The 11,533-nt window shown below is 46.0% G+C and overlaps 1 protein-coding gene across 1 annotated transcript in view; it reads left to right on the top strand.

The window, feature by feature from the left end:
* The window catches only part of slc9a5 (solute carrier family 9 member A5), a 29,038-nt gene extending 18,669 nt beyond the window's left edge, over positions 1–10,369 (top strand). Inside the window, exons 12-16 of the mRNA XM_015368637.2 lie at positions 327–453; positions 768–944; positions 2,023–2,095; positions 2,270–2,389; positions 2,528–10,369. Of these exons, the coding sequence (XP_015224123.2) occupies positions 327–453; positions 768–944; positions 2,023–2,095; positions 2,270–2,389; positions 2,528–3,054 (1,024 nt within the window). The 3' untranslated portion in view covers positions 3,055–10,369. The remainder of the gene's footprint in view (positions 1–326; positions 454–767; positions 945–2,022; positions 2,096–2,269; positions 2,390–2,527) is intronic.
* The last annotated feature ends 1,164 nt before the right edge of the window (positions 10,370–11,533 follow it).

The following is an 11,533-nucleotide window of genomic DNA, read 5'->3' on the forward strand; positions in this document are numbered from 1 at the left end:
CCAGGACACTTCGCACCGGCTGCTGCTTCCTTAAATAGGAGCCGGTGGCTTTATGAGCTTATGATATTAGTATATACTGTTAGTATATGATATATTTGTATTTATGATATTAGTAAGTATATTGAATGGGTCATTTATAGTAGTTGTTCTTGAAAAGATTAATTGAAAGATGAATTTTCCTTGAAAAGGAAAAGATTTGAAGGCTGTAATGCATTTCGTAGTCTATTGTGCAGTTATTAACAGTGCTTTAGGACCTTCTCCTGTCTCAGAGGGATTCCTGGGTAGGAAAGGTGTTAAAGCATCATGTGGGCTTGTGTTTACCCCAGGCGTGAGAATGGCAGTGGTGTGTGCCTGGACCTGCAGGTGATCGACACAGTGAGGAGCGTGCGAGACCGAGAGGACACTGTGATGCATCATGTCCTGACTGGCAACCTGTACAAGCCTCGCCGAAGGGTAATGCGGCCGCCGCACCCCATGCAGTTCCCTCAGCACACCACGCCCGAAAGCTCAATTTCACTCATTCAGAATGCTGGACACAAAAAACGCTGGACAAACAAACTCTCATTCTGATAAAAGCAGGCCGAGCAAGAAACTGTACTACAGTAACAGTACAGTACTTCCAGCCAAGCAGGATTTCATTTTTCTAGAAAGCAATTCAGAGGTGGGGGAGGTGATGTCGTAAGCTGCATAATGAGGCTATCCTGTGGGACCTGTGGGATCTGGTGTCTATAGCTGCTCTGATGTGTGATGTGGTGTGTGTTTCCCAGTACCAGGCGAACTACAGCCGTCACTTCATGAGTGCTGGTGAGCAGGAGCGGCAGGATCACGAGGTGTTCCAGAGGAACATGCGCCGCCGCCTGGAGTCCTTCAAGTCCACCAAGCACCACTCCTACCAGGGCAAGGCCAAGTCCCGGTACAAGAAGGAGCACCACGCCCAGAAAAAGGCACAGCTTCTATTCCTCTCTCCCTCACAGCCTCTATTCCTCACTTCCTCTCTCCCTTGCCGCCTCTATTCCTCACTCCCTCTCTCCCTCATAGCCTCTATTTCTCTCTCTCCCTCACAGCCTCAATCCCTCTCTTCCTCACAGCCTCTATTCCTCTCTTCCTCACAGCCACTATTCTTCTCTCCCTCACTGCCTCTCTTCCTCACAGCCTCTATTCTTCTCTCCCTGATAACCTCTCTCCCTCACAGCCTGTGTCGCTCACAGCCTCTATTCCTCTCTTCCTCCCTGCCTCTCTTCTCACAGCCTCTATTCCTCACTCCATCACTTTCATGCCCTTTACATCTAGAGGGCGCTCCTTTTCTGTCTTGTTCTTAGTTTCCCTGTGCTTTACTTGTTCTTCAGGTGTGTCTTGTTGTCTGGGGCTATATATTTCTGAGTCTCCCTTTCCTCTTTGTTCGGCATTGGGATCAGTTGTTGAGAGGCTCGCCTCACCAGGTCACCCCATGTCCGCTACCTGATCTGAGGGCCGTTTGCTCCATTCCTACCGCTTTTCATAGGGTCTTCCCGTCTAGCCGGTCTCTCTCCACGGCTAGCCTCCAGCTTCTGTGACACTCACAGCCTCTCTCCCTCGCCACCTCTATTTCTCACTCCCTCTCTCCCTCGGCACCTCTATTCTTCACTCCCTCTCTCCGCCGCAGCCTCTATTCCTCACACCCTCTCTCCCTCGCCACCTCTTTTCCTCACTCCCTCTCTCCCCCGCAGCCTCTATTCCTCACTCTTTCTCTCCCTTGCCGCCTCTATTCCTCACTCCCTCTCTCCCTTGCTGCCTCTATTCCTCACTCCCTCTCTCCCTGCAGCCTCTCTGTCTCACTGCCTCACAGTCTCAGACATAAAGCTGGTGAAAATGTTTTTTTTAAGAAAACTCAGGGTTTACTTAGTTAACTCTTAACAAAAGATGACATTTACCAAACTAAAGAGGATATTACAATTCTAAATGTGTTTCTGATTTTTTTCTACCAAAAGCATCTTCCTCATTTGTCAGAAGAGTGGTGTTGTATTATCTGTGCTTTGCTTACAGCCCAAGTGCACTGATGTGGGTGAGCTGGTTCCAAATGGTAAACCAAGAAGAAATGTGAGTTGGCAGGACACAGGTGAGACAGCACCATTGTCAGGTTAGGGCAGAAATTTAGCAGCACCAGTAGTGCAACTTGTCACTTAACAAATTGAAACAGCTTTTAATATTTTAAACTGATTCCAGTATTTCTTGCTTTGCAAACAGAAACAGATTAACATGAACTGTAGATAGAACTTTCTGTTGCTTGCAGTTCCTGTTGTTGTGACAGTAGACTCTGAAGATGACAAATCTGAAACTGAGAAGGAGGATGAGGGCATCACCTTTGTGGCCCGCACCGCAGACGAGGTTCTGCAGGAGATAAAGTCATCAGGTAAATGATCATTAATGTGGATCCTCCAGTGATTACATATTTAAGTGTTAAAAAAATGCCTGTGTGGTTCCTGTAAGTACCTTTCTCTGCCTTCTTTATCTTTTTTTTTAATTCAGCCCTTGCCTGTTCTTCCTCCAGGTGGCCAGGATGTGTGTCATAGTCCCTTCACCATACCGCCATCCCCCACCTGCGCTGAGAGACAGCTGCCTTGGAAGGGAGACCAGGGCAGCCTTCCCGTGTGCGTTTCTCTGGAGACCACCAAGATCGTGCCCATTGATTTGCAGCAGGCCTGGAACCAGAGCATCTCCTCTCTGGAAAGCCTGGCTTCTCCTCCAGTAGCAGCGGAGTCTCAGAGCCACTGTCGGGCACCCCTTTGCAGACAGGAGCAGCGGGGCTCCCCCTCAGCCCGCGGGGCCCGTGGACAGGGCTTCCTCTTCCAGTTCCCAGACTGGGCAGCGGGGCAAAGTGGAGAGGAGGACAGCAGTCAGCCCGTGCAGCAGCAGGAGATGCAGCCCCTCATGTCAACGGGGAGAGCACCCAAGCCCGTGTCCCCCCCAAGCTGTGTGACGGGCAGGTGGCCCCCCCGCATCTCCCTGCTGAAGAGCCTGGTGTCGGTCCCCCCCTCAGCCAGCGAGCCACGCAGCAGAAAGCCCACCCAGCTGTAGGCATGTAACACACGTCTCCTTTTCTTAGATCACTATTGAGGTTTCCTCCCTGAGCTCAGTACTTGTACTTTCCCAGCCTTTTTCCCAAAAAAATATTATTAACTTACTTTCCTGCCATTTTGACTCTTCATTCACGTCCTCGCCTACGACTTCGCCTACCGTTTTGGCCTCCTCTGAACCTTCCTGGCTTTTGACCCCAAGCTCTCGTCTTTGACTACGACCTCGCCTCCCACTTTTGTACCTTGCCCTCTCAGAACCTTCCTGTCTTTTGACCTCCTAGCTTTTGTCCAAGACCACGTCTTTGTCCCTCGATTTGGCACCGAACCACATTTACCAGAATAGCCATGCACCGGGTCCTATTGTACCTTCTGTTGCCTGGTGCTACATGACAGAATAGGGAGCCAAAATGGACTTTGCGAGCTCTAACAACCCTTCGGCACTGCTGGCCCAGAATTCCCCAGCACTGGATCAGCTAAATGCAACCATCCAGCAACTGGTTAACTTAGTCTCCGGATCCGCTCCCCAGCCTCTCGTCTCCCACCCACCACCATGCCGCCTCCAGTTTCTGCTGCCTCTCCCAGTCCCCTGCCACCTCCCACCCCGGACAGGTTCGACGGCAGTCCAAATATGTGCCAGGCTTACCTGACTCAGTGCTCGATGACCTATAACCTCCGTCCGGACTGTTTTCCCACGGACCGGGAAAGGATCGTCTTTATGGTCGCCTACCTCTCTGGCTGGGCACTGGAATGGGCTGCAGGCCTTCTCGCCAGGAATGCTCCTGAAGCATCGGACCTTACTCATTTCCAGTCTCTGCTGACCTTCGGACAGGTCCAGTCTCCGTACTTCGCCGCCTCTCGCCTTTCAGCATTATCGCAAGGTGCACGATCCACAAGGAATATGTGATGGACTTTCGGGTCCTGGCCTCCCAGATTGCTTGGAATCAGGAAGCTCTCATTCACCAATTCCGTAGGGGACTGTCCGAGGAGCTGAAAGACCACCTGGCTCTTCTCTCCTTCCACACGCCTACACTGGAGAGCTTTGTCTCCTTGGTCACGGAGATCGACGTTCACCTGCAACAACGTAGGAGCGAACTTCTCCCACCCTGCCCTGCCTCCAGCCGGACTTCTCCTGTCCCCTCATCGGCTTCTCCACCTACTCCTTCCCCCTCTAGTCTTACTCCTGAAGAACGGAACCACTGACTCTCTGAGGGGCGCTGTCTCTATTGCGGGGCTTCCAACTATCTCAGATCTTCCTGTCCAGTACGACCCCCTCGCACCGCCCACCCCACTGCTAAGATCAGTATCCTCTCACTCAACCCTTGTGCTTCTGGGCTCTCCATCCCTGCGACCCTTTCCTGGGGCGGGACTCTGGAGTCTCTTCTGGCTTTGGTTCACTCAGATGCTGCAGGGAACTTTCTGGACTCTGGACTCGCCACCTCCCTGAAGATTCCCATGCTGCCTGTCTCCCCATCCGCATCCAGTCCATTGACGGCTCCTCTCTCTCCCCACGATTGGTGGAATGGCAGACGATCCCCCTCTCTCTGCATATTGGAGCCAATCACCTGGAAGTGATTCAGCTTCTCCTCCGCCAGTCTCTGTCACTCCCACTCATACTCGGTTACCCCTGGTTACAGTTACACAATCCCTGCATTTCCTGTACCCAGAGTGAACTCACAGCCTGGGGATCCTGCTGCCTAACCCACTGTTGTCAGCTCCCCATGAAACTTTCTGTTGCCCAGATCTTTCACGTCACTTCCTACACTATCCCCCCCCCCCACGCCAACCTTCACATTGCTTTTAGTAAACGTAAGGCCCTTTCTCTCTCCCCTCATCCTCCTTACGATTGTGCCATCGATTTACTCCCTGGTGCTTTACCACCTAGAGGGTGTTTATCCCCTCTTGTGAGATGAATCCAAGGCTTCGGAAATGTACATCCAGGACTCCCTGAAGTCAGGCTTTATCCGTCCTTCCTCCTCGTCTGCCTGTGCCAGTTTTTTTTTTGTAGCCAAGAAGGATGGCTCTTTAAGATTGTGCATTGATTACTGTGGTCTCAACGAAGTCACGGTCAAGAATCGCTACCCTTTGCCTCTCATTCTTGCGGCTTTGGAGTCCCTCCAGGGCACAACAATTTTTTCCAAACTCGACCTTCGCTGCTCGTATAACCTCGTCCGCATCTGCAAGGGGGATGAATTGAAGATGGCTTTTATCACCACTCACTGCCATTATGAATACCAGGTCATGCCCTTTGATCTTGCTAACGCTCAGGCGATATTTCAGAATTTTATGAATGACATTTTCCAGGACATTATACACAAATACGCACTTGTCTATTTGGATTACATTTTAATTTATTCCAGTAGCCCACAGGAACACGTCATTCATGTCAGGGAGATTCTAACTCGCCTCATCAGCAACAGACTCAATGCCAAGCTGGAGAAATTCACTTTCCAAGTTTCAAAAATACGATTCTAGGTTTATATCATCTCTCCTCTTGGTATTGAGATGGACTCCTCTAAGACGGCTGCCATAGGGGACTGGCCAACCCCCCGGAAGCAGGTCCAACGCTTTCTGGGGTTCTCCACTTTCTTCCGCCGTTTCATAAAGGACTTCAGCTCAGTCGCCGCTCCTATCTCCGCCCTCACTCATAAGGGTCCCACTCTGGGCAAATGGACCAACAAGGCAGACCATGCCTTCCTGCGCCTGAAATGCCTCTTTACCACGGCCCCTCTCCTCCGTCACCCAGACCCCTCTTTGCCTGGAAGTCGATGCCTCGGCTCATGGGGTTGGGGCTGTTCTTTCCCAGCGCCATGGGGACAGGAGTACCCTCCACCCCTTTGCCTTCTTCTCAAGGAGACTCTCGCCAGCAGAGACTTACTACGATGTTGGAGACAGGGAGCTTCTTGCCATCAAGCTCCCTCTTGAGGAGTTGAGGCATTGGCTGGAGGGAGCCCAACATCTATTTACCATTCTCACAGATCACAAGAACCTGTCCTATATCCAGTCAGCACAATGCCTAAATCATGCTAGGCAGGTGGTCCCTGTTTTTCACCCATTTCTGCTTCTTCATCACCTACACTCCTGGTTCACAGAATGTCAAGGCCGACGCCATCTTCCGTCTCCATGACCCCCAGGAGCTTGAGCAACCCCCTGAACCCATCATTCCCTCTCACCAGATCATCGCTGCCGTCCAATCTGACAATGAGCACCTCGTCCAACACGCACTCAAAGACCACCCCGTACCCCCTACATGCCCTACGGACAAACTTTTTGTGACTGATCGGGTCTGCTCTGATGTCCTATTATGGGGACATGACTCGCGGGTCATTCTGGCATCAGACGCACTCTGGAATTAATCTCTGGGGACTTCTGGTGGTCCCAGGGCGGATGTCTCAGAGTACGTTCGAGCTTGCCCCACTTGTGCTTGGATCAAGACAGCCCGTCATCAGAAGGCTGGCCCCCTCCAACCCCCCCCGGTACCCGGATGGCCATGGTCTCACACCTCTTTGGACTTTCTCAAGGACTTTCCCAGGAGCCAGGGCAACACCATGATCATGGTAATTGTTGACAGATTTTTCTAAATCTGCCCATTTTGTTCCCTTCCCTCCTTGCCTTCTACTCCGGAAATGGCCGATCTTTTTGTCCAGCAGGTCTTTAGGCTCCATGGCATTCCTGAGGACATCGTGTCTGACAGAGACCCGTAATTCGTGTCCCGCTTCTGGAAGGCCTTTTGCTGGGCCCTGGGCACTACTGTCTCACTCACCTCTGCCTACCATCCCGAAGCCAACGGCCAGACCGAAAGACTGAACCAGGACCTTCTCACGTACTTACGGCCATACCTCTTGGCCACCCAGGATGACTGGACCTCGCTACCCCCATGGGCCGAATACGCTCATAACTCCCTTTACTCCTCCGCCACTGGCATGTCTCCCTTTCTCTGCTCCCTTGGTTACCAGCCTTCACTCCTCCGGAAGCCTATTCCTGATTCCAACTTACCCTCTGTCCAACAATACATTTCTTCCCTCAAGAAGCTCTGGAAGATGGCCTGACTTGCCCTCCTGAAAGCCACTCACCACTATAAGACCTTTATGGATCGGCACAGAAAACCTTTTCCCAGACTTCGGAGAGGGCAATTTGTCTGGCTCTCCACCCAGAACATCCCTCTCTGCCAACCCCCTCGCAAGCTGCGTCCCCGATTTATTGGCCCCTTCAGGGTCATTTCACAAATTACTCTGGTCACTTACCACCTCACTCTCCCCCCCACCCTTCGGATCCACCCTACATTTCACGTCTTGCTTCTCAAACCCTACCACAGGTCACGCCTCTCCAGACCGCAACCTCGCCCACCCCCACCCCGCTCCATCGCTGGATCCACTACCTTTACTGTCAACAAGCTTCTGGAGTCTCCCTGGCATGGGGGTTTACGGCAATATCTGGTCAACTGGGAGGGATATGGACCTGAAGAGAGATCCTGGGTCTCCCCAAAAGACATCCTTGACAAGGCCCTCATTGTGGACTTCCATCGCTCTCCTCCTCTAGCTATGGCATCTGGAGATGCTGCTGAAAGGGGGGTACTGTCACGAATCACACGCAGGCATGCAAGGGCTCCCGCATTTCCACAAGCTCTACTCTCCCTAAATGCCCACGCACCAATTAACTCATCACTACTTAAACCCTCAAACGTCTTCTTTTCTTAGCTCACTATTGAGGTTTCATCCCTGAGCTCAGTACTCGTACATTACCAGCCTTTTTCCCCTAAAGATTACTACTCTCCCAGCATTTCGACTCTTCCCTCACGTCCTCGACTACGACCTCACCTCCTGCTTTTGTACTTTGCCCTCTTGGAACCTTCCTGGCTTTTGACCTCCTAGCTTTCGTCCAAGACCACGTCTTTGTCCCTCAATTTGGCACCGAACCACATTTACCAGAATAGCCACGCACTGGGTCCTACCTTCTGTTGCCTGGTGCTACGTGACAGTATATACTTGAATAGAGCACTTTAAACCCAAGAACTTTTTTTTTCTACCTGCAAAAGAAATACATAGACTGTTGTTTCAGGGGTAGTTTTCCCAAAAGCGTTACTCAAACGTATTCAGGTGTCTACATCTTCGGAGCAGCCAATAGAAACATTTGCTTTAATGGAGTACTCCTATTACTCAATGGGGATTTTTATGCATTTATTTCAAGATTGTACACTGTAGATGTACATTGTAATGACAACTTTTCTAGTTTCAGATTTTTTCAGTATACTCTTGAACCTGTTTTAATGCTCTAAAGTTGGATTTTAGTATCCTTTAATATCGAGTAAAAATAATTCTAAAACCCGAAGTCATTCTACATAAACAATATACTGTTCTGTGGTTCTGTAATGAAACAATTAGCTTGCTCTTTTCTTACTTCAGAAAAGTTTAATGAATTTGCCATACATATAATTGTACAGTAGAAAGCTATGGAATTTTAAGAAGAGTCTACTCTATTCTCATATAGGACTGTCTAAAGAAAATTTACAAAAGTTATAGTTCAACATGTTTCAATTATTGCAATAAGTATAAGATGTGCTGCTTAGTTTGTTGGTTTTAAAAAAAGATAAAGTACTTACAGCTTCAGTGTAATTTAATGAAAATTCCCTGTTTATGACAACTGACTTATGAATGACTGACTTCCTTTAGTGTCCCAGATGGGAAATTTATATTGCAGGCAGGTACAAGACTACACAATATATTTAACACAATATGAACCTGTTTACAAATAAGAAACATATGCATGAGATAAGAAAAACACATTAGCATCTTAATTAATCCTCACAATTTAGAAAAAAACAAATTTGTGTGAGACAGATTCAGTAAATTAAAAGTAAAATATACAGTCACTTAAAAAAATAAATTAATGGCTGCAGCTATGCATTTCCTTAACTTAGACCACCATTCTGGTACATCTTGCACTAAAGTCATTATCAATTCCTGCAAGAGCATTTAAGCCACCATTTATTTATTTTTAAAAATAAACACCATTTTGTAAAAAGGTGCCTTTTCAATTGCTTCAGTGCCTAATCATGTTGACCTTCTAACCAATGTTTGCAATTTTATTTACAAGATTATACTTTTAATGCTTTTACCCTGCTCCCATAAAAAAGCTGCACCAGCCAGAAATGTAATGCCATCAGTTCTTTTTAAAGTTGACAACTCAGGTTCCAGCTTAAAACCCAGTACAACATCAAATAAACTGTTAGCCATAATACACACAGATATTCATGTGCCTTTTTTAAAATGACAAATAAATAGGCATGTTCACTATAATCAAGAGTTTAAATATATATTGAATAAACTGGAATATTCCAAGGCATTGCAATTTTTTGCATTTGATAACTGAGAACCACAATAGATACGACCGATGCTTAAAAACAAATGCAATGATCATATAATAGTATACCTTGTTCCTGAGTTTAAAATGTAATTCAGAAGTAGCTTATACTAATTGGTAAGTACGATCTATTTAATTTTAATTAAACATGCTGCAGCAGATTAAACCCATTGAGGATCTGTGATATAATACACCACTTCATCTCTTTTGCTTTCCCTTAGATGTGCTAAAAGACCAGCAGGTGCAGACAGGGCACTTTCTCTCCATCTCTAGGGGACACACTCAACATTTATGTGCAAATGTGCCATTTCCTACAAAGTAACCTACCTTCTGTAATGCAAGCCAGTATAACCCCCGAGCAGCTGCTTATGAAATCATTAGAAACGTTTCATGGCAGAAGCAATGGGTCTAAATTTGTAGGCAAGGAAGGTGGTTGTCTTCTCCAAAGTGTGGTGTTAGCATCTGTGAATGTATTTTTTAATCGTTGGGAGTTACTTTTTTGAAGTAGCTGAAATGTTCAGTAACTACCAACGTTTTTATATCTTTAAAAATAGACATAAATAATCTGGTTAGAAAAATGCATGTCATCTGTTTTAATCATTTGTTTTTTAATCATTTGACTTGTTTTGATTGATTTGCAAGTAATTTGCACAATTTCTGCAATAAACTATTTAATCAACTTGGCTGGTACAGTAAGTAAATAACAGTTAAATGATAAAATCTTCTCAGATATTCAAAGTGGTCTTGATCAGTAACTGGTTGTGTATTTTTTTAATATTGTGATTTCTGTTTATTGTAAGTCTTTTCATATATTTAAATATATTCATATATTAAAGTCTTTTCATATGTTTAAACACTTCCTTAGTTCCAATTTTCCCCATTTAAAGTTTTGTTTACAATGTTTGAAATATAATATTTTGTCTGTGAAAGGTATGAATTCAAAATTATTTTGTTGAAAATAAAACAACATTAAATACATGGTTGACTTTTTTTTTTAGCAAGGAGTTTTTTCAGGAACCTTTAAAGCAGGACACTCTACCATTACAGTTTACTAACCTGAATCAAGAATCAAGATGGAGGCCCACAAACTTGACTCAACAACGGTTTTATTTCACCCAACAAATGTTTTAGACTGTTTTAACTAAACCTGCTACAGAAGAAATCCAAGTTAGTCAATTATAACAAACATACCAAATAACCATTTAAAATATGAATCATTAATCTAAAACAGCAGGAGTGTCTAAAAAATATATAATTTCTGAGCCATTGCAATGAACAAAAGCTCCACACCCAGTTTCCATCATATGAGGGTGCCCAAGTGTTAAAGCTCAGGCTAACAGCTCATCTTAACCAAATGGTCTCCAACCTTCATGGCCTCTGAGGGGCAAAAAACAGCTGAGGGGCAATCTAATTTGATCAGATTGTAAAATCTACAAACATTCATGCAAAAGCATTTGAATTGCTTAAGAGCAACTGGTATATTCTGTACTGGATATCACAGAAATAGTTTACTTGAGTTTAGTTTATGAAATAGTCTCTATCTGTTTTCCCTTGGTCAAAACAAAATATTTATCTTCAAGACTTACAGTGCATCTGAAATCAAGATGAGACCCTTTAACATGTAATTTTGCATAAATACTAAACGCATTTGACCCTGCATAGCAGCAGATAATGCTGATCTGGAATCAGTTCAGAGTACAGCAACCAAATACATTACTGGGCTTAAGGGAGTGTTTTACAGTGACACACTGAAGGAACTTAATCTCTTTAATCTCCAACAAAAGACCTCAGATGTACTGGCTTCTGTCTATCTGTGGATTTAAGGAGTTGACCAGATAAACTGCTAAATGTCACTTTAAGTCCAAAAAGCATCGCTTTGTAAGGTAATTCATTATTTTAAGTGTAGCTGAAGACCACGTGTTCATTTTTCACATTCGGCACCTTCTCCACAGAAATTCAAAAAGTGCCGTTAGTTCAGATTTAACGATATATATAACGATCCGATAATCTGAGACTCAGAGTGCAGATGGAAAGCAAAATTAATTTACCGAGTATCAATTTAAAAAGTGCCAGTAGTTCAAAGGACTACCGAAAATTACTGAGAATTACTGACATTTTTATCA

Source organism: Lepisosteus oculatus, chromosome 20 (assembly GCF_040954835.1).
Source record: "Lepisosteus oculatus isolate fLepOcu1 chromosome 20, fLepOcu1.hap2, whole genome shotgun sequence".
Classification (NCBI taxonomy): Eukaryota; Metazoa; Chordata; class Actinopteri; order Semionotiformes; family Lepisosteidae; genus Lepisosteus; species Lepisosteus oculatus.